The 24,199-nt window shown below is 41.1% G+C and overlaps 1 protein-coding gene across 1 annotated transcript; it reads right to left on the minus strand.

Annotated features, from left to right (window-relative positions):
* Positions 1-681: 681 nt before the first annotated feature.
* Positions 682-16,908, minus strand: LOC149193932 (uncharacterized). Its single transcript, XM_089407482.1, has 5 exons — positions 16,736-16,908; positions 16,264-16,417; positions 5,232-6,854; positions 1,934-5,064; positions 682-1,576 (listed from the first exon to the last, which is right to left on the minus strand). The coding sequence occupies exons 1-5, from the start codon at positions 16,906-16,908 to the stop codon at positions 682-684; spliced, it is 5,976 nt and encodes a 1,991-aa protein (XP_089263608.1).
* Between the last annotated feature and the right edge of the window lie 7,291 nt (positions 16,909-24,199).

The following is a 24,199-nucleotide window of genomic DNA, read 5'->3' on the forward strand; positions in this document are numbered from 1 at the left end:
TCGCGAGTTCGGGTAGGAGCTTGCTGAGGCCCCTGCGCTGAATTGCCCTCCGCATTCGATGGCTCCCCCATTGGGCGCTTCCCTCTGTCAACCTCTTGACTTTCCTCAGCAGGGAACCGTTGCAATCCTTCCTCACTCTCCTCAGGAATTTTGGTAAATAGTACTGAGATGTGGGCATTAATGCCGGCGTTGTCCCTGGAGCTGCCCAAGGTGAAGATAACTGAGCCGAACGCAGGGAGCCTAGGCGCACCATCACTGGAGCCGCCGGCCTCCATAAACTGACTAGCTTGAACAGGGGAAGCTCCCACTCTTCGATGACAATAACAGCAGCAGCAGTGATGGTGAACATCCGCTGCAGGTGAACGGGAGGAATTACCACGCCCTGAGCTCCTTCCTCTTCTGCAAGGCATCCTCTCTCGCACCATGCTGTCCGCGGCGTCCTTAACTTTCTCCAGAGCAGATGAGGGCCTGCTTTCTCCGCGTTCCTTCCCAAGTAATTGTCCCTTCCAAATTGGCTCGAGACAGAGCTCAATTGAACACAGGCAAGAACCGGGAATAACCAGCAAGGGGCAAGCCTCGCCCAAGCTCTCAACAACAATATCGCAGCTTTGCTCAGGGATCTGGGCAGTTTCCACATCGCACTGAGCTCCGCACGCCAACATCCCCACCTTCTTAAACCCATCAACATTCCTTTGAAACTCGCCCGCATTGAATGCGTTCTGCGGACTCTCCATCGCTCCCAGCGCCTTCATTAAGGCTGCTACTATGCGTTTCCCGGCTTGGAGTGTTGGCGGCGAGAGGCATTAAAGACCTCCAGTCTTCACGTGGCAGCCCGTGCTGGGCATGTGGCTCTCCCTGAGCTGGCGAGATGACACCCGCATCCGGGGCGACAGCCTCTTCTTGGATCAAGCTTTCACATTCCTGGAGCTGTTGCCTGTTGGGAATGATGTTTGTGCTTCCAAAAACCAGGGGTAGATCAGTCTCTACTCCAATGTTGGCCAGGAGGTCCGCGATTTTGTTGCCTTCCCTTTTAGTGTGTATGAATGAGATGGCTCTAGTATTACTGAGCTTTTGTGCTATGTCATTTAACCTTGCTTCTAGCCTCCAACTGGGTGCTACTTTCCTTGCTTGCGAGCCATTCTGAATACGGGTGGCCATGTTGATAAGTATCTGGGAGTCACCTTCTACGATCAGGGGTTGGAGGTTGAGATTCCAGGCCTGCTGAAGGCCCTGCCAAAGCCCTTCCAACTCTGCTGAGTTATTGGTATCCCACCCTATGTTCCCAAAGTAGATTTGCATAGGAGTGCCTTCATGATTCCTGAATATGCCTCCGAATCCAGCAGCTCCTGGATTGCCTTTGGAAGCCCCATCGAAATTCAGCTTGTATGAGTTTTTGGGGGGTGCTTTCCAATGGCAGATGTTCTTGCTGTTGCTGTTAGGAGTACTGATCTTCAGAGAGTCTTGAGGTATCTGCAACTGCCAATTTCCTAGAATGTTATGCTCATTGTCCATGGATGGGAGATCTTCTTTAGTCCATACCTGGAGCGCCATCGTCTCTTGAATGTTCCTCTGAATCCTGCTCCAGATTACATCTATAGGAGATCTTTTGTTTTTGAAGATGCGTTGATTTCTTTCCTTCCAAATATTCCAAAGGACGATCCCCGGAATGATGCTCCACAATTGGTTGAGAATCTTGCTTTTGTAGGGATGCTTTGGCCATTGTCTTATGGAGTTGATGATGTCTTCCTCCTCTTTACATCTTCTTTGACATCTGAAACTGACCTTGTCCCAGAGTAGCTTGGCTAGGAGACAGGTGTCCAAGAGATGTTGGAGAGTTTCCTCACTTTGAAAGCAGTTATGACAGATCGAGGGGCCATGGAAATTCCGCTTCCTAAGCTTATCCCAAGTGAGAATCTTTTTATGTCCTGTCAACCAGAGAAAGTAGGAGATTTTTGGCCAGGGTCCGAGCTCCCATATTTTACTCCATATAGGGTCTGGAGGAGCGGAAAAGTTGCATAGTAGCTTGTAGGCTTCTGAGGTGGTGTAGGATCCCTTGGGCAGGTATCCCCATCTGAGAATATCCTCTCCGTTGTCCTGTCTAATACTTCTTTTCCGTAGCTCGGTCCTCAGCTCCGCTTCCATCCTGGCATCTGTACTGTTGAGAATTTGGTTGCTTGGTTTCCATTTTCTGAAGCCATGTTCTATTGCCGGCAACCAGAAATGGTGAACTTTTTCCTGCTGCTGCTCCTGCCTATCTGGAATCAGAGAAGGGTGAAGAATATTTATGAGTTTAGGCATTTGATTCCAGGCATCCGTCCAAAATCTTGCAGTGCATCCATTCCTGATTTCCCAGAAGCTGTGCTGTTGTATTATCTGATGGTGCTGCTTGGCTGCATTCCATATTATAGATCCTTTTTCAGTGGGAGTGAATCTTATGAGATCTTCTTGAGGTCTATTTCCTGCATATTTGGCTGTCCATATTTTCCCCCATGGCTTATCTGGATTGGTAATCCACTGCCACCAGATCTTGGCATTCATGATGGAGTTGCTGTGCTCCGGGTCCCTTAACCCAATGCCACCCTTGTCTTTGGGCATGCAAACATTGGACCATTTCACCAAGGCCCATTTGCGGTTGGTGGCAGAGCTGCTCCACAAAAAATTTCGCTGAAGGTTTCTAATACTTTTTAAAACCCATTTTGGAGCAGCTAATATAGAGAACAAGTACAGAGGCATTGCCTGCAAAACCGATTTGATGAGGACAATTCGACTTGCTAGATTTAGAGATCTATATGTCCAGAGGTTGAGACGGTTTTCAAGTTTCTCCAGAAGGATGCGCCATGCAGGATGCTTGATAGCTGAAGCCGTGAGAGGGGCGCCCAGGTACTTGGAAGGAAGGGACGCCGAGGGGAAGCCCAGGATACGAGAGACAACAGTTTTGACAGAGGGCGGAGTATGGAAAAAGAAAATCTGTGATTTAGAGCAGTTGATATGCGTGCCAGAGGCATTGGAAAAATCCTGGAGGAGGGATTTCAGACGACGGGCTTCTTGAGCAGAGGGGTAGCCGAAAAGCATAGTGTCATCAACAAATTGCTGATGGGAGATGGCAGGGGAGTTATGCACCGAGATGCCTTTGATCTGATGAGAATGGAGGGCTTGTTTAATGTGCCTCCCTAGCCCTTCAGCCATAAGGACGAAAAGAAAGGGGGAGAGGGGATCCCCTTGCCGGATACCCCTGGAGGGATTAAAGGGACGGGAGGGAATGCCATTAACAAGGATTGAGAAATGGGTGGAAGTAATCAGGCTCATGATCCAACGAATCCATGAAGAACAGAAACCAAAAGCTTTTAACATATGATGAATGTAATTCCAGCTTAGTTTGTCAAATGCCTTAGAGAGATCTAATTTGAGAAGCATACCTGCTTGCTTTGAGTTCTTGAGAGAATGAATGATTTCGTGAGAGAGTAGGATGCCATCCATTATGTGCCGACCTTCCACGTACCCTGACTGCTCCTTTGAGATGAGTGCAGGAAGGAGAGGTTTGAGACGATTTGCTATGACTTTTGAAATCACTTTATAGATGACATTGCATAATGCAATAGGCCTGAACTTATCAGGGGTGATGGAATCCTCCTCTTTGGGGATGAGAGTGATGAAGGTGGAGTTGAGAGAGGGAAAAAGCCAACGCGTTGCTATGGATTCTTCAACAATCTGCGAGACTTCCTCCTTTAACATGTCCCAGAAAGCGTGAAAGAAAGTGGTTGTAAATCCGTCTGGTCCCGGGGCTTTGCCTTCTTTGAGCTGTGTCATAGCTTCATCCACTTCCTGGGTACTAATAGGGCGCATTAGGAGTTCATTTTGTTCCTCTGTAATGATCTTTGGAATGTTGCTGGTGATTTTGCTAATGGCTTGTCGCCTATCTTCTCTCTGCTCTTGATGGACCTGTTGGAAGTGATTGAGGAGTTCTTCTTCAATTTCCTCATGAGTTTCTACCTTTTCCCCTGATTGGTTTTGGATGAAGGGTATATTGTTATGAATTCTTCGTTGAACTGTAGTTCTATGGAAGAATTTGATGTTACGCTCACCCTCTTTCAGCCATCTGACCCTTGACTTTTGCTTCCAATAGATTTCTTCCTGCTGCCTTCTATCCTCCAGTTGATTATGGATGAGACGTTCCTGCTCCAGCGTGGCTTCCGTGTGCCCCTCCGTAATGATCTTCTGGTGAAGAGTCTCCAGGTCCTGAGTAAGCTTTTGCTTCTCCTCGAAGATATTTCCAAATGTTTCCCTGTTCCATCTTTTCAGATGGCTCTTAAGAAATCTTAATTTTTGCTGGAATTGATACATTTTCGCTCCTTCTGGGGGGATGAACGAGGCCCAGGTTGTCTTGACAAACTCCTTGAAAGTGGGATGCGTGAGCCAAAATCCTTCAAATCGGAAGGGTCTTTTGGTTAAGTTGCCTGGTCTTTGCCATTGAAGAGCTATTGGCCAGTGGTCCGATCCAGTATGAGCAAGAATGGCTGCTGAGATGTCTCCTCCTAAGTGGACCGCATTGTCTGAGAGGAGGAAGCGATCCAGTTTGGAGGCGATTTGGTACTTGCCTGCCCTGCGATTGTTCCATGTAAAGGTGCCATTGCAGAACGACATGTCTATAAGAGATGTCGATTGGATGAAATCCTTGAAGCGATTGACTTCAGGCTCCATTCTCCTCCTTCCTCCTAGCTTCTCTTCAGTTTTGGTTATCATGTTGAAGTCTCCTGCAACGATCCAGAGTGGGAACCTTCTGCTGTTGCTTAGAGCTTCAATCGTGTCAAGGAGCGCCACCTTACTTCCTGTGTCTTGTGGGAAGTAAACATTTGATAGGTTGCCACGAATATTGGTCCCTAGAATGTGGAAGGTCGCCTGTATCAGATGGTGCGCTGCATGAAAGTCTGTTAGGAAGACCGCTTGGGTATTCCATGCTATAGCCAGCCCTCCCGAGGCTCCAGAGGCATCTACCGCTACTGAACGACATCCGGGCCAGGCTTTCGAAAGAATGCTGCCTAGCGTAGAACTGTTACACTTAGTCTCCTGGAGAAAGCACATTTGTGGCTTTTCCTTTTTTATCATGTTTTTTAACATCCTGAGTTTTCCGGGGCTGTTTAGCCCTCTTATATTCCAAGATACCAGCTTCATGTTTAACCGTTGACAGAGGGCTTGTAGTACTTTGTCAACTTAGCATATCTGCCTGAGTCTACCAGGATTTTCCCAATCTCTATCGTTCTTTGCAGATCTGTCTTTCTTCCTCTTTTTTTCGAATCCTTTGGGCGCAAAGTTCCATCCCATTGGCTGCCTGGTTGTATCCCAAGTTGGTTCTGATGGTAGGCTCGGGAAATGACCACCTCGAGTTTATTGAGTTGGAGCTCTGGGATTGTATCGTAAGCTTTCTTTTTGCAAGCCAACTCCAATTCTAAGAGATCTAAGCCATGCAGATCTATACTCTCTGGCTCTTCATCCATTATTTTCACTTGATCATTGTCTTCGATGCTGTTCTCTGGATTCTGGGGAAGGTCAGCTTTACCATCTACTTCCATTTCTTTGAGATTCTCAGCAGTTTTGCTCTGATCCCTTTGAAGGATAGAAGGGCTGATGACAGGGGCGGCAGATTTGGGAGGGGGATTTGAAGAAGGGGGCGGAGAAGAGGAAGAGGGGTGATCAGGGATGGCGTCGTTAATGGAAGGGGGATCCTCCGAGGATTGGCCAAGAATATCGAAGCTGTTCTTGGTTACTGGACCATGAGATTTGTTGGGCTGGGATCTGAACCCATTATGGGGCTTTTTGTGAGAGCGCTTCCTGCTTGGGACTTTAGTGAAGCCATCCTGGGCAGGGGAATCAGAGGAGTCAGGTAAACTGTTTTGGATATTTTGAGGGCAATCCCTAAAGAGATGACCTAGGGTATGACATTTTCTACAACGAAAAGGAACATGTTCATAGTCGAGAGGCTGAATCCATTCTTCATCACGGTGGGCAAGAGTTACTGACTCTGGAAGAGCTTCATTGAGGCGAATGAATACACATATTCGAGCATAGGAGATGTACTTACGAGATAAGGTTTCTTCTGCCGCTCTGATGTATTCTCCCACCCCATTACCGATCCTTTTGAGTAGATCCTCCTCCCAGTACTCATCCGGGAGAGAATACAACCTGATCCATACTGGTGCCCATGTTAAATCCTCCTTGTCCGGGTTAAACTTGGGGATCCAATCTCGCAGGTATAATCCAGCCGAATTAAAAAAGTAGGGCCCTCCTACTAGTATTCTGTATTTGTCCTCCAAACAGTAGAAGATTGCTGTGAAGAAGCCTTTCGGCCCTAGCTGCAGCGTGACATCCCCTTTTGGTTTCCATTTTGCCGCTATCCATCCATATAGAGCTCTCTCAGTTGGCCAGAACCCTATGAACTTCCCAATGAGGGCGTGATCTCGCATGAACTCTATTCTTTTATCAATCTTATCTCCAGGCAGCTCGATTCTTGGCCTTTCCTTAGCTACTGGTCTGCATGTGGTTGAGGTAATCTTCGGACCTTCTCCAGGCTTTTCAGTCTCTTCTTGTGGATCGCTATCTCCTTCTTTACGTTTTCCATCTCCTTTGGTGTTGTTTTGGGGTTTTTTCCCCTGTTCAGGATCTCTCTGTCCACTGAACCAAAAATGACTTGTTGCGCAGGATCTTGCTGCGACGGGGAGGGCTCTGACGCCCCCCCCAGGGGCTGGGCCATTGCGAAGCCCTAATGCGCTGCAGATCTGGGGCGCTGCAGCTACCTGCTCGCTCTCTGAGAAGAATTTGCTTGGTGGGCTGTCGGCGTCGTTGAAGGATCGCTCAGAACCCTAGCAGAGCTCTCTCCTAGTGCAGTTATGATTATTATTATTATTATTAACTACACATTTTATAAAATCAGGTTTTCCACACTTAACCTTATCCATCAATTAGGATTTTCACACACAACCTTTGCCACCAACTAGGTTTTCTACTTAAATATACATTGATGAACATTTCCAACTTGGGATGCTAGGTCATTATGGTGTGTCTACTTACATTGTCTACTTATGTACTCAAGTTTGAATTCACCATGTTGGAGTTTTGTCACGCAACTCTTGGCATCATATATTCTATTATCTCCACCTTCTCATCTTTATGCTTATGCTACATTTTTTCATGAAGAGAGGAATAAACCTCTTGTCAACAATAGGGTTTGGTTAAGAGAAGGTAGAAGTTCCTTAAATATCTTTCCATGTATTGCAACTATTGTGTGCAAAGGTTGGTTTAAATTATGTGTGTTTCTTATGGTGTGCCAATTATGTTTGGCAATAAATAACATTAATTAATTGTAAATTATGGTGCATCACTTATGTGCATTGATTTATATTTCTTGATGGTGCATTACTTATGTGCAACACCTAATATGGACTATCATGGCTTGTGTGCATTTCTTGAGTGCATTGCTGCTCAACTACGTGACTTATGGTAGGTATCATATGACATTAATTATGTGTCACACTTGCATGCATCACTTGTGCACATTGATTATGGGGAATCACTTATTTATGTCATTTACATGTGTTGCTTAAGTATGTCCCTTATGGATGTATCTTATGGTGTGTTGGCTATTAATTATTCACAATGGTCTAGGACACAATTTCATCCATACAAGATTTCAATATAAGTCTCAAAATAAACAATAGTCAACCAGTGGATTTCAGGTTTTAATATAGACTGCAACAAATGGTCAAGGTAAGACCAATGAAGAATCCATATCTATAACAATGACAAGAGTCAATAAATATATATATGTATGTGTTTATATTTTATTTATTAGATATGTGAGACTAATTATGCACATGTATTTGTAGAGATAATGTAAATATCCAAGTTCCTTAAAAATGATAAAAAGACACAGATAAACATAGAAAGAACAAATAGGCATAATACATATATGCATATATATCTTGCAATAAAGGCATAGAAACAAATAAACAATTAAACATACATATATGTATACATATGTAGGAAAGAACGAGTGAGTAAGATGTAATAAACGAACCTGGATGTATTTGTTTTTTTTTGTGAGATGTCTTTGTACTTTTGATCCATTGTAAAAAGCAATATAATTGTGCAAGGCATACAAGTCCAAGTCAAAACAACATAATTGCTATGTAAAAAGAAGCAAATTCATGTGTGAAAAAAACTAGATGTTTTCTACTAAAACTTATTCATATGTGTTGGAAGAAGTAAATGTTTTCTTCTTGCTGAAGCCTATGTGTTGTTGGTGACATTGTTGAAAAGCTACAATGCAATAATTGACAACTTCTTTAGAAACAAAGTAAAAGTATGATTGGTAGTAATACTCACTATTGGTGTCGTCTGTATAAAAAGGACATGACTAAGTAGGTGTAACAATTCACTAGCAAACCCATTAGGCTAGTTTCATCTGTACTATGTTTCTTTTGCATTTTTATCTTCAATTATGAGACAAATAGTATCATGGTCTGTCCAATATGTATCTAACCTAATTTTTTTATAGCTACAAGTTATATTTGACCATATGTGATCGATTATTGATATTTGTGGATTGCTATTTGTGTCCAAAAGAAAATGAAGGTTGTAATTGTACATATATTATCTTAGTTTGATTGTTTCGTTGTTGCTTTCAAGCATATTGATATTGAAATCTACGACAATCACTATTGTTTGATTTAAATGTATATGTTATGCTCTTAACCTGCAAGACGATACAAGAATACCAAATATGCGCAAAAATATACCGAGAACATAGAACAGTGAGAAATAACAGCAGGTATTTTATTATTCAGAAAGCAATGTTCACTTGCCTCTTCGAGGGGTCAACCTCCAATAGAGCAGAGCTCGATTACAAACTAAGACACGATGCTCCTCGCAGGGAGTCTCTATCCTTTATATATGACTCATACATGCAATACCATGGAGCAATACCATGGTTCTTATTAATACCATCTATCTAATACCATGGCCCATTTGCAACTAACTGTGGTCTTGTCATTAAATGCGGGTTAACCACTTACAATTATTAATATGGGATTTATTGACTCTTTACTTAACTATAACTATGACTCGATCCTACTACATAAATAAGGGGGTTAGGGTGGGACCCTAACAGTATATTGCATAATTCTTTTGCAAGAAGGTGCAATGTATCACTCAATGTTGCATATGGTGCGACGTAGACATTGAGGACTACAATATGCATGTCATGAACAATCATATTTGCTATTGTAGCTTCTACATTTTTCTCTTCAAAGTGCATATGTTCCAAAACCTTTATTTGTTTTTTCACACAGATGAGTAAACCATGTTTACTATAATTTGATATACAATTGAACGATTCAAGTCTTTGTAGTAGGATTGGTTGTTTCAAATATTTTCTTGTGAACATAGGATGTCAGATTGCATTAGATCATAGTCACTTAGCAAATCATCAATATGTATTTGTAAATTGCGGGTGTTTAGAGAAAGAAATGAAGTATATGAATTTGTTTCAATGAACAACTAATTGTAGTCTAGTTCCCACTTTGCATTTTTTTGTAGATGTTCCATTTTAAGAGAAATTTTGTGTTTAATTTTGAAGTTTTCTTTCTTAAGTGGACTAAGCAAATACAATGATTTTATGTTTCTTACACGAGACAAAGTTATATATACTAATCCATGTTGTCATATCCCTGAAGGATCAAATGCATTGTTGTCTAATTTTAAGCTTTGTGACCTATGTATTGTATGTCCACATGCTAGTTGGACTAGGAATTGTTTTCTGATTTTCAAATGCCTCGTTTGCTAATACAGAAACTGGCTTTGTTATCCGCAATATGGGAGTCAAATATTTACAAATTTGTTGGCTATATAGAAAAGAAAATTTTAGTGCTTGTCGTTGTCCAACACTTGCATCATGGAATTTGATCCATATTACATCAAAATTATCTAATTTTGTATATGCTTTAATCATACCATCTGCACCATTGAAAAGACTGTCTTGTGAGTCATAGTTTCTAACATATATTTCAACTAGCATGTTCAATTTTAGGATGATTTGTGAAGGTAATGTTGTTATATGTGCATGAGAAGGTATGTTTCCATGGTTTTCTTCTTCATATTCAATTGCATCAATTACAATTTCAAACAATAGACAACATTTCCTTGTTGTGCAATGCGACATCCCTATTCCTAGAAAATAGATAAGGGAAAGTAGGATCTTTAGGAGCATTTCGAATTATCAAATCATCTTCTATTTGATTATTTGTATGCATCATATTCAAAACGACAATGAATTTTTCATTTGTTTGATGCATTGGAATGTGCAATTCATAGTACTTTACATGTCCTTGGCAAAACTCATATGTTATTGGTTGCTTTCTTATTGTAGGTTGTTCAAATATTAGTGAATCCTATATAGGTTGTGCTTGGTATAGGTCACCAAAAAATATGATGTCAATGTTTCCAAATTATTTTGTTTGAATATGCTTAATATTCCTTAGTCAATCATCGATGCAATATAGAAAACGACTGCCAATCAAAGACACTTCATCAATGAGAACTACTCTCAATTCTTGGTAAAGTTTTGTTAAGTTGTGTAAGACTTCACTGCTAAGTGGAATAAAACTAGATTTGCTGAAAGGAAATAGTAATGGAGAATGAATTGTCACTCCCCTTGCATTATATGCAGCTTTACCTGTATATGATAATATCAATCCCTTTGGTTTCAAAGGGTCTGTATTGTAATGTTCATTGTAAATTCGCACGAGCATTTGGAATATGGATTTTATTGTAAATGTTTTTCCAGTGCCAGTGATGGCACCTAGCCCACACTCCAACGTATAACTTGACACAGTGTTTGTCCGGCGCTATTGATGAACTCGGATTTGGTTGATGATTTGGCTTTTAATTATTGTTATGATCAGTGGATATTTTTGGTAGTGGTTGAAATCATTTATTAGGGATTGTAAATGCGAAATTGACCTGTACTCTTGCCTCGGTCCTCGTTTCCCGCTTGGTCATTACGCAAAACCCTTTGGCATTTTGGTCATTTCAACATTTTCATTCTGTTGTGAGAGCTCCACGAGGGTTTCTATGGTGATACTCTGTTTTGGTTCTGTCTGCGAATGAATGTGGTTCCACGGGCTCACCTGTGTTGTTGGCAACTCTATTCCTTGCTGTATGGTCCTGTTATGCGTTTTGGAGGTTGGTATGTTCGTTTTCCTTGGCACAACTGGTTATTTCTTTTGTTCGAACATAGAATTGATTACTGGTTGGATCTGTCTGGTTTCCAACCATTCCTTCTTGTTGTTGGTTATTTTGCTACTGTTCTGCTGCTAAAATCATTTTGCTACTGTTCCTGTGTGCTCAGGTTACAGGCACAATGGCTCGCTTGGCTTCTCTTTCAGGTAATTCATCTTTCCTTGATTTATTTCTTCCTTCTCCTGGTTTAAAAGCTAACAATGTCTGCTCCTTTTTTCTTAGGCCATTCCTATGTTCTGTGTCTCTGTGGCATGCAATTTCTTGGTCAACACACTCCCAGGTAAGATTATGGTCTTCCCTTGCTTGTATTATAACTCTGCTCGTTTCACTGTTATGCGTGATTTGATTAAAAGAGGCATGTTCTGGCTACACAGGTCAAAGTTCAACCTCAGGCGTGGATGGCTTCAAAGCTTCAATTTTCAAACCCTTCGGTGCCTTCTGGTAGGCTCTGTCATCACAGACTTGTTAGACTGTAGCTAGGGTTTATAGTTTTCTGGGGCCGCAACTTGACATTCGTTTGCTGTCTCTTGTTTGAGTCGTTACACGACTTGGGCACACCTCTGTTTACAATTCCAGTTTGTAATTCATACTGGTTGAACTCTTCGGTTAGGCACGAGGGTTACACGATGACAGACCCTTGACTAGGGTCTGCCCTGTCTTGCGGACGATGTTTACTCTATTTTCTTTGACAATGTAATGCTGGACTCTTATGTAATAACAGTTATATATTTTCTTTGTCTCTGTTTCGTTTTGAAAGGAAAAGAAATGGTGTATAACATATTGTAATGAATTACCTCTGTTTGGTTTGTCTAATCGATACTTAGACTCTGATTTCTTCGTTCAATTGTTTTGCTGTGTTGACATTCTCCTAGCCATGTGCTTGTTTACTTGTTCATCCGTTTTGGTACTGGAAACTTGTATGCATTCGACAGTACTTTGTTCATTAAGAGAGGAAAAACACAAAACTGTATGTCTGCACTTTGTTTGTCATTGTTGAAGCATTTAATAATTGAGAAATGAAATTACACAGTATGAAGATGATAGTACAGATGGAAGAATGTTAAATTTGTTCTCTGTCTTCTTTTATTTCTTGTATCCGAAAGTGTTGAACCTTGTCAATGATTTTCGATGTTACATTTATGTTCTCTGTCTACAGTTAATTGAACTGTGTAGTTACTTTTTCAGTTGTAGACCTTATAGTTACATAACTATTTAGGTATTCGGTTCTGCCTATATGGCAAGATTTTACATTAGACACATTTGTCTTTTTCCTTTTAAAATGACAGGACAATTATTAATCTATTGTTAATTAAAGACAACAAATAAATGACCCTAACCGACCAAACTACCCTTGACTAATACTGAAATAAAAATAAAAACAAAATCCTACATCCTACTTTGACAAACTGAACATAAAGAAAACCAATATGCTAATTCAACTTTCCACCCTGGCAGAGACCAACACCCGGTCATGGTGCCTTAGCTGGATGCTCCTGCATCAGGCTCCCGGGGCAAAAAGAAATCATGACTCCGGTCCATGAGCTTCTCAACTGAAGAACCCATCTGCTCAATCTGCCTGGCATCAAGCCACGAACTGTCCTCAATAGGACGGTTCTTCCACTTAACAAGGTATTGCAGATACTCCTTCTGCCGAGTTTGTTTGGCCACCTGAGTGTCGAGGATGCTCTCGATCTCGGGAGGCTGAACATAAGGCATCTGTCTCATCCAAGTTTCTCCTCCATCCTGAGTATTCCATGTAGGCCATGTGGTTCTGTCTTCTTCTTCTGGGTCAGTAGTGTAAGGAAACAGGTCTGCTACATTAAATATGGGTGAAATGCCTATCCCTGGTGGCAACTGTATCTCATAGGCATTCGCTGAAAATTTCCAGAGGACTTTGCAGGGACCTATCTTCTTATACTTCAACTTATTGTATGCACCTCTAGGGAAGCGTTCCTTATGCAAATGTGCGAGGACTTCATCTCCTACATTGAACTGTACTTCCCTTCTCTTCAAATCTGCATGCTATTTATACTTTTGGCTACTGTCCTGCAATTTAATTTTCACCTGCTCATGCAAATCTCTCATCGCGTTAGAGAAATCTTCTCCATATGCGCTTCACCTTTCTTACAATCTGAGATCTCGCAACTCGTGCACTCCGCGAGGATGCGTGCCATACAGGATCTGAAATGGACTGTAACCTGTGCTGCGATTAGGCGAGTCGTTATAAGTGAACTCTGCCTGGGCAAGCACTCGATCCCACATCTACGAATTATCTCTAATCAAGCTTCGTAGCAGGTTTCCTAGACCCCTGTTTACCACCTCTGTTTGTCCGTCGGTTTGTGGGTGATAAGCAGAACTGTAACTCAACTGTGTGTCCGCCTTCTTCCATAGGGTGCGCCAAAAGTGCCCTGTAAACTTCACATCCCGGTCAGAAAGAATAGACTTAGGCAAACCATGTAGCGTAACAATCTCAGTGAAAAACAAGTGGGCCACGTGAGTGGCATCATTGGTTTTCCTCCAAGGGATAAAATGTGCCATCTTCGAGAATCTATCCACTACTACCATCACCGAGTCATAACCTCTCTGTGTCCTAGGTAAACCCAAGACAAAGTCCAAGTTGACTGAGTCCCATGGTCTACTTGGAACAGGCAATGGTGTATACAGTCCCGTGTTTTGACTGTGACCCTTCGCCAACTGGCACACTTTACATTTGGTCACAAATCGTTGTACATCCCTTCGCATCTTTGGCCAAAAATAGAAATGACTGAGCTGCTCGAGTGTCTTGTCTATGTCGAAATTTCTGGCTAGATCTCCACTGTGCTTCTCCCGAATAATTTTCTCTCTCATCGAGCAGTCAAGAATGCATAGCTGTCCTCCTCTAAACAACAGTTTCTCTTGCAAGTTGTAGTCCAACCATGGACTGTTATCTCTCACCAAGGGATTCTGACATGCCTCATAGGCCTCCTTAAAATATGTGTTAGTCTGGTATAAATCTTTTAAGTGCTCAAAACTCGGCACTTACACAGTACTCTCCTGAAAAAGTAAAGCTCTCCTACTCAATGCATCTACCACCTTGTTGGCCTGCCCGCTGATGTGTTTCAACACAAAGGTGAAACTCTGCAAATATTCCACCCACTTGGCATGTTTGTGATTTAGCTTGTGCTGTTTCATCACATACTGTAGTGCATAATTATCTGAAAACAACACAAATTCATTTCCCGGCAAATAGTGTCTCCAGTGCTTTAATTCCTGTACAACAACATAGAACTCCTTGTCATAGGATGAATATTTCTGTCTGCTTTCATTTAGCTTCTCATTGAAAAATGCAACAGGTTTATCCTCCTAGCTGAGTACAACTCCAATAGCCGTACAGCTAGCATCACAACGAACCTGAAAGAGCTTTTTAAAATTTGGCAATCTCAGGATCGGTCTCTCTGTGATCTTCTTCTTTAGTAGCTGAAAACTCCTTTCCGCTGCATCAGTCCATTGAAAAGGCTGACTGGCCTTTTTAATAGTGTCCAACATAGGTGCACAAATTTCACTAAAATTTCTTATGAATTTTCGGTAAAAACTCGCCAGCCCATGAAAACTACGTACCTCAAATAAGCTTTTCGGGGATGGCCAATTGACTATCGCTGCAATCTTTTCCGGATCCATCTTCAACTCGTTTTTTGCTATTACGAAGCCCAAATAAATCAACTCTTTTTGCAGAAAAGTACACGTTTTCAGATTTATTAGCAACTTGTTCTGCTGCAATTTTTCTAGCACTTTCCGAACATGTCGAAGGTGCTCCTCCCTTGTCTTGCTGAAAATTAGTATGTCATCCAGGTATACTATCACAAATTTTCCAATGTATTCTTTCAGCATTTCATTCATTAACCGCATAAATGTACTAGGCACATTGCTCAGTCCGAATGGCATAACCAGCCACTCATACAGTCCCTCATTCGTCTTAAAGGTTGTCTTCCACTCATCTCCCTCTCGAATTCGGATCTGGTGATACCCACTCTTAAAGTTTATCTTAGAAAAATATGCTGCCCTGCTTAGACAATCCATCATGTCGTCCATCTGTGGCAGTGGAAACCTGTACTAGATGGTGATTTTGTTGATGGCCCTCAAGTCTGTGCACATCCACCATTCTCCTCCTTTCTTGGGAGCGAGAACCATTGGAACTGTGCAAGGGCTCAAACTCTCCCTTATCAATCCTTTGTCTAGCAGTTCCTGCACCTGCTTCCTAATCTCTTCATTGTCCTTGGGGCTCATCCAATATGCTGCCTTATTCGGCAAACTTGCTCCGGGTATGAAGTCAATATGGTGACTTATGCTTCTTTTGGGGGGAAGTTTATCTGGCAAGTCATCCACCACTATGTTTGTAAATTCCTGCAACATTTGCTGAATTTCTAGGGGTAAATATGATGCCTCTATATGCAACAGTACCGTTTTTGCTCTTCTTACAACTACATAACTCACCTCGCTATCCTCAACTTGTTTCAAAAACTGTTTTCCGCTGACCAACAATGCTCTTGGCTCACTTGTTCTTGCTGTCCCTTCCTCCTTGATGGGCACAAGCGTGTGCTTGATTCCATCCTTGACAAACTTATAGCAGTTCATCATTCCATCATGTACCACCTTTCTGTCATACTGCCATGGCCTGCCTAGCAGTATGTGATATACATCCATCGACATGATGTCACAAATGACCTTGTCCTTATATCTGCCTATTTGAAACTCCACCTCGCATTGTTCATCCACCAGCAACTAATAGCCTTTTTGCAGCCATGAAACTTTGTAAGGGGTGGGATGTTTCAATCGATTCAATTCCAACTTGTCCACCATCTATTTGGCCACTAATTTATCTGTACTACCACTGTTAATAATTCACTTACAACACTTATTGTGTGGCTTAAAAACTGTTCGAAAAAAAGCCTTCCGTTGCATTTGTTCGGTGGTTTCCTTGGCTGGTTTTAACAATACCTTGTTCAACACCAGGGCTTCCCCTGTTTTTGGAGCATTCTCTGCTTCTTGGGGAGGTGCCTCTGCTTCTTCTGGTTGTGCAACATACGCACCCCTCTGTCCAAATTGGTTTGCCTCAGGACACTCAAATGATCTGTGTCCCCACTTATGACACCTGTAACATTGATAACCAACTCCTCTACCTCAACCATTTCCCTTGCCTAGCTGATATGGCCTACCACCTTTCGCATTATCACTTTTATCTGCTAATTCAGAAGCTCTAGAACTGTTGCCTTCCTCATTACTACTAACAGTCCGCCCTTTGCCATATGACTGGCCTCTTCCTCTGCCGGTTCCTCGTCCTCTCCGGTGATTTTTCTTTCTAGTAATTTTCTCTTCAGCTTTCATAACACTTTGATATCCTTCTTCAATGTTCTTTGGAGACAGAATACTAATTTCATATAAAATTTCTAGCCTTAAACCATTTACATACCTAGCTGTCTTTTCTATGGTATCATCTGTATATTCGGCCCTTAGGTTCACTCGATAAAACTCCTCAGTGTACTCCCTTACTGTCATTCCTTTTTGTTTCAGATTTTGCACTTTTCTGTGTAGCGAAATCTGATAGTCTTTCGGCAGAAATCTGCCCTTCAACTTGGCCACCATACTTGACCAGGTTTTGGTTGGCAACTTGTTCAATCTCCTTCTCTCTGTTTGGACACTATCCCACCACAAGGCTGCGTGTCCCTTCAACTTTGTCGCAGCGAACTTATCTCTGAGGTCTTCGCTGACCTCCTCACACTCGAAATACTTATCTAGCTCGTTGATCTAGTCTAATAGAACCTCTATGGAAAAGCTGCCGTTTTAATTTGGGAGTTCTGGTTTGGGTTTACTGCTTGCCACTAAGACCGATCTCAACAGTCTCATTTCTGGGCCCTCTCCATCTGATGCATCTGTTGTCCCTTCAGCTTCCTCTTCATTGTCATCGCCTACCTCTGGATCCCTTCTTCTCCCTGCTTCGACTGCCTCTAAATGGGCAGTAAGAATCCTGATCTCCTCTCTCAGTCCTTCCTCTGCTATCCTTCGAACACCTCTGCCACGACCTCGCCTTCCTACCTCCATTTCTCTAATTGACCTTAAAAAAAAAAAAACAAATTCTGCTTTGATACCACTATGATGGTATCCAGCCCACACTCCAACGTATAACTTGACACAATGTTTGTTCGGCGCTATTGATGAACTCAGATTTGGTTGATGATTTGGCTTTTAATTATTGTTATGATCAATGGATATTTTTGGTAGTGGTTGCAATCATTTATTAAGGATTGTAAATGTGAAACTGACTTGTACTCCTGCCTCGGTCCTCGTTTCCCACTTGATCATTACGCAAAACCCTTTGGCATTTTGGTCATTTCAACATTTTCGTTCTGCTGTGAGAGCTCCACGAGGGTTTCTATGGTGATACTCTGTTTTGGTTCTGTTTGTGAATGAATGTGGTTCCACGGGCTCACCTGTGCTGTTGGCAACTCTATTCCTTGCTGTATGGTCCTGTTATGCATTCTGGAGGTTGGTATGTTTGTTTTCCTTGGCACAACTGGTTATTTCTTGTGTTCGAACATAAAATCGATTGCTGGTTGGCTCTGTCTAGTTTCCAACTGTTCCTTCTTGCTGTTGGTTATTTTGCTACTGTTCTGCTGCTAAAATCGTTTTGTTACTATTCCCGTGTGCTCAGGTTACAGGCACAATGGCTCACTTGGCTTGTCTTTCAGGTAATTCATCTTTCTTTGATTTATTTCTACCTTCTCCTGGTTTAAAAGCTAACAATGTCCACTCCTTTTGTCTCAGGCCATTCCTGTGTTCTGTGTCTCTGTGGCATGCGATTTCTTGGTCAGCACACTCCCAAGTAAGATTATGTTCTTCCCTTGCTTGTATTATAACTTTGCTCATTTCACTGTTATGCGTGATTTGATTAACAACGACCTGTTCTGGCTGCACAGGTCAAAGTTCGACCTCGGGCGTGGATGGCTTCAATGCTTCAGTTTGCAAACCCTTTGGTGCCTTTCTGGTAGGCTCTGTCACCACAGACTTGTTAGACTATAGCTAGTGTTTATAGTTTTCTGGGGCCGTGCCTTGGCGTTCATTTGATGTCTCTTGTTTGATTCGTTACACGACCCGGGCACACCTCTGTTTACAATTCCAGTTTGTAATTCGTACTGGTTGAACTCTTCGGTTAGGCACAAGGGTTACACGATGACAAACCCTTGACTAGGGTTTGCCCTATCTCACGGTCGTTGTTTACTCTATTTTCTTTGACAATGTAATGCTGGACTCTTATGTAATAACAATTATATATTTTCTTTGTCTCTGTTTCATTTGGAAAGGAAAAGAAATGGTGTATAACATATTGTAATGAATTACCTCTGTTTGGTTTGTCCAATCGATACTCGGACTTTGATTTCTTCGTTCAATTGTTTTGCTGTGTTGACATTCTCCTGGACACGAGCTTGTTTACTTGTTCATCTGTTCTGGTCCTGGAAACTTGTATGCATTCGACAGTGCTTTGTTCATTAAGAGAGGAAAAACACAAAACTGTATGTCTGCACTTTGTTTGTCAATGCTGAAGCATTTAATAATTGAGACATGAAACTACACAGTATGAATATGATAGTACAGATGGATGAATGTTAAATTTGTTCTCTGTCTTCTTTTATTTTCTTATATCTGAAAGTGCTGAACCTTGTCAATGATTTTCGATGTTACATTTATGTTCTCGGTCTACAGTTAATCGAGCTGTGTAGTTACTTTTTCAGTTGTAGACCTTATAGTTACATAACTATTTAGGTATTCGGTTCTGCCTATATGCAAGATTTTACATTAGACACATCTGTTTTTTTCCTTTTAAAATGACAGGGCAATTATTAATCTTCTGTTAATTAAAGACAATAAATAAATGACCCTAACCGACCAAACTACCCTTGACTAATACTGAAATTAAAAATAAAAACAAAATCCTACATCCTACTTTGACAAACTGAACATAAAGAAAACCAATATGCTAATTCAACTTTCCACCCTGGCAGAGATGAACACCCAGTCACGTTCCTTAGCTGGATGCTCCTGCATCAGCCGGCTCCTCCAATCAAGAATAAGTAGAGTGCTTTGTCTATTTTCTTTCATTTTTTCATTGTAATGTCCTTGAGAATTGCTTGTTGTTCTCTATTAAGCATTCTCCAAATTTTGTAGTATTCTTCATTGCTAAGCATAAATGGATGTTCTGTCAACTGAAAACCAGTGTTAAAATGTCTTTTTTTGTCACGGCATTGTAAAAACTAGAAATCTCTACTCAAGTCATACTTTTCATTAATATCAATGGATATTCAAGGTTTTTTTATTATATCAGTAGAAGTTGTAGGACTTTTGTCAATTTCTTGATTTGCTTCTTCCAAATCACCCCATTTCTTGTTGATATTGTATGTGAACTTAGCTTTGTTGTTCTTTATTGTGTGCTTATGTAACATGTATGCACTTTTCCATGTTGGCAAGTCTTGCTTTAGTGCATTTTCACTGTTTTGAAATGGGACATATAACAAAAGTTTTTCTTTGTAATAGTTTTCATAGTCAATATGTTTTTTGTATTTGATGAATCATATTACTCTTTTTTTTTTCCTTTTTGATATTGGTGTGCTATCTTTCTTATCCTTCGATATGAATTCAGCTAAGAATACATGCTTAATAGCATGAGGCCTATTGATGTAGTAGTCAATGATCGAATTGCACATAACATCTTTAGAGTTTTCAGGGATTTGTTTTAGAAGAATGGATGGTTTAACTATAAATGTGCGCTCATCTATCGGTGTTGTGTTTATAAAGTTGTATTCTCTTGAACTGTGATTCAACGGTAGCAACGGTTTATGTGGAAAACATGCTGAGATGAAATTTGCTGAAGATTAAGCAAGGAATTCCCTAGTGATTGTATCATTTGAATGGCGTCGATTTTTCTCTTTTCATCTTCTTGTCATATCTTCTTGAATGCATTTGTCATAGGTTTTTCAACTTTGGTCATATATGAACTGCAATATGATGTTGCAGCATATGCATTGAGAACATATTGAGAATCTATATTTGCATTCCATAGATGTAGTATATTGATTGCAAAGCTACTATTCTGTACTTGTGTTGGTTTTCGTTGCAATAACGCCATTGGTTGTGTCAATGTACTTTGTATTACTTTGATGTAATCAATTTTTGTTAAATGAAACTCATCCAAGAACTGTTCATAAGTAGTTGATTTCTCATAGTGTTTTTGTTCTAAGGTACTTTGCAACAACATTGTTTTTTCATTTATTGACTCATCTAGTGAAATAATGGGTTCAAGAATTGTTGTTCTTTTCATTGGGGGCATTGGGAATTTGTATCTACAATGTGATGTTTTTCTTTTTTTACAACTTCTGGTATGATGGTGTTCATGTATCTTTGCAAGCTCTGGATGAAGGTGATCTGTGTTACAAGTTATATATTTGTCCAAGAAGTTTTCAATTTCTGAGTTACTATTTATTCCATATATTGGAGCATTTTCTATCCATAGAAGAGCATGTTCATGTGCGCTCCCTCTATTTTGGAACTCAGTTACAAAGTAGTAATCTAGTATTTTTCCAAAAAACGTATTATCTTGACAGATCAATTATTTCATGTTGGGTTGTGTTATATTCTTTCCATGACTAGCCCACGTAGTTAACCGGGGGTTAGAGGGGGGGAGGTCACAGGGGGTTTTAGGGGCACCCGTAACCCCACTTTATGGGGTCTAGGGCAGCACCTCGAAAATTTTTGGTTTTGGACCCTATGTTAGGTTGGGTGGACCCACCTATGATTTTGTGCATGATTTTCACACATGTTTTTGGACACGATGGTTTTCGGTCCATGGTTTTGGATGTGATGGTTTTTCGGTCCATGGTATTGGATGCTTCGGCATGTATAAATATGTATTGTAACATTGAAAGGAACATAATGAAAAATCAAGCTGGTAGTCCCGGTTTTGGGATCCAGGGGAAAATCACTGTGTATATGTGTTTTATGTGTTATGCACTCGCATTGTTTATTTTCTGTGTTTTAGAATTTGTATGCAGGTAATTTCTGTACGGGGTCAAAACCTACATTTGGTATCAGAGCTGTTTTGGCTTCAAGGAGGCGCCTTTGTTGCTGAGGGGTTTCGCTCGGGCCTGTGGTAGACCCTGTTCAGTGGGAGATCTACGAGATCGATTCTAGTGGTGAAAGAAGATGGCGAGCAATGGAAAGATAGAGATCGAGAAATTTAATGGTCAGAGTTTTGAGTTGTGGAAAATCAAGATGGAGGATCTGTTGGTGGATAAAGATCAGTGGATTGCGGTAGATCTAGGTACTAAACCAACGGGCGTTCGATGAAGAATGGAAGAAGTTGGATCGGAAGGCAAAGAGCACAATACGATTGTGTGTCTCAGATTCACTATTGCTAAATGTATCAGGGGAAGCTATGGCGAAGGCTTTGTGGGACAAGTTAGGGACTTCGTACCAATCTAAGTCTCTGATGAATAAACTATTCGTGCAAAAAAATCTCTATAACGCGAGGATGAAAGATGGAGACTCAGTGACAGAGCATCTGAACGCATTTAATACTGTGGTAAGTCAGTTAGAATCTGTTGATATTAAAATTTCAGATGAAGATAAGTGCATCAGTTTGTTGTGTTCTCTACCAGATTCATGGGATAATCTGGTTATTGTAATAGGTAGCAATGCAACTGCCTTGAAGTTTGATGAAATAGTCTCATCCTTGCTGATGGAGGAGATGAGATGGAAAAATATGGAGAGCCAGAATGGTGATGCCTTGTCTGTACAAGGATGATCCCAGAACATAAATAAAAATAAGTCAACGAGTGGGAGATCTAAATCTCCAGGAAAACCTGTAAAGGTGGTGTGCTGGAAATGTGGAAAGGAAGGGCACTACAAAAGGGACTGTAAATCTAAAGCTCCTGACAAAGGAAAGGGATCTGATGAGGCATGGTTGATTGACTCAGGTGTATCCTTTCACTTCACTCCTCATAGAGAGTGGTTCTGCGAGTATGAGAAATATGATGGTGGTGATGTCTTCTTGGGGGATGACAAAAAGGCTAGATTCGTTGGTTGTGGAAAATTAAAGTTAAAGTTGCAAGGTGGAAGGGTTAGAACGCTTCCAGGTGTTCTACATATTCCTGCATTAGCCAGAAATATGATTTCTGTTAGCAAGCTGGATGATGCAGGTGTAAAAACAGTGTTTGAGAAGGATACCTACAAGATGGTTCGGGGAGCACTGGTATTGATGCGGGGAGTTTAGATTGGAACTCTGTACAAGCTGCAAGGTAGCACTGTTATTGATGGGTGCAATAGTTCTATGGTTCCTGAAAGTGGAGTAGAAAATCTAGTGGTCTCTGGAGAGAAGACCATGTTGTGGCATCAAAGGCTTGGACATATTGGAGAGAAGGGCCTTCAAATACTTCATGGTAAAGGTATGGTCGAAGGTATGAGTGATAGCTCTTTGGATTTTGATTTTTGTCAAAATTGTGTATATGGGAAGCAGAATCGGGCGAAACAGATATTAGGGCTTGTGCACAGTGATGTGTTTGGACCTGTGAAGGTTACATCACTGGGTAAGTCTATGTACTATGTATCATTTATAGATGACTTCTCAAGAAATACATGGATATATTTCCTTAAGAAGAAATCTAAAGTCTTTGATAGGTTTAAAGAATTTAAGGCTCTAGTGGAAAACCAGACAGAGAAGAAGATAAAGGTGTTGAGGACAGATAATGGTGGAGAGTTTTGCAAGAAGGAATTTGAAGAATTCTGTAAGAAGTGTGGTATATCACGGCAGAAGACTACTCCATATAGACCTCAACAAAATGGAGTTGCAGAAAGAATGAACAAGACGTTGATGGAAAGGGCAAGAAGCATGCTCAGTGGTGCTGGGTGAGGATAGGAATTCTGGGCAGAGGCAGTGGATATTGCATGTTACCTGGTCAACAGGTCACCTTCATCAGTGTTAGAGGATAAGACTCCACAAGAGGTATGGACTGGTAAGAAACCCTCTCTTTCACATCTAAGGGTATTTGGATGTGATGCATATGTACATGTTCCAAAGGAGAAAAGAACCAAGTTGGATAGTAAATCTGAAAGTGCGTCTTTATTGGGTATAAGGATGGTTTAAAGGGTTATAAACTTTGGAACCCAGTAACAAGGAAGGTTGTGTACAACCGAGATGTGGTGTTCAGAGAGGTGAAAGATGTTATTAAACATGAAGTCCAACCTGTTAGCCTCCTACTGCAGCAGGTATTCATCTTTCATGATCGACATTTTTACATGCCAAATATGTCATACTTTGCATGCTGCAACACTCCATATTTGCTACAGAGGCCAGAGACCCATGAGAGCGTGCTAGTCTAAGTGCCACTGCTATGTTCCATTTTGATGAGTTGATCCATTTTTGATGAGTTTTTTAGTTAAGGGAGGGCCAAACAGTTTAATCTTGGCCTCCCTAGGTTTAAATTTCCTGTTGTAGAATATAGAGAATCAATATCTGTCCAAACAGCTTAATCTTGACAGATTTATAGATAGGTAGTGAAACAAGGGTGCTCAACTGCTTAATCTAAGCCCCTGGATGAAATTAGTGTAGATTTAGATAGGAGGACAACAAGAAGAAAAGAATGAAAAGCTGGGTATGCTAGTTCAAGTGCACCCAAACCAAAAGAAGAGAAAATGCTAGGTGAGTAGGCTGGGTAAGTAGTTTTGTGGTTGCAAAATCAAGCTGTGTGATCCATTTCATGCTTTCAAGTGTTATATCTATTCAGATCACAAATGCAATGCAATTTTCCCTTGGAGGACTTCAAGCGAGGCATGACTAACTCCCCCTTCTTCTTATTCCCCAAATCATTCACTAACTTCCCCAAAGAGG

Source organism: Pinus tabuliformis, chromosome 2_2 (assembly GCF_031772625.1).
Source record: "Pinus tabuliformis cultivar Carrire ecotype Pingquan chromosome 2_2, CPIR1, whole genome shotgun sequence".
Classification (NCBI taxonomy): Eukaryota; Viridiplantae; Streptophyta; class Pinopsida; order Pinales; family Pinaceae; genus Pinus; species Pinus tabuliformis.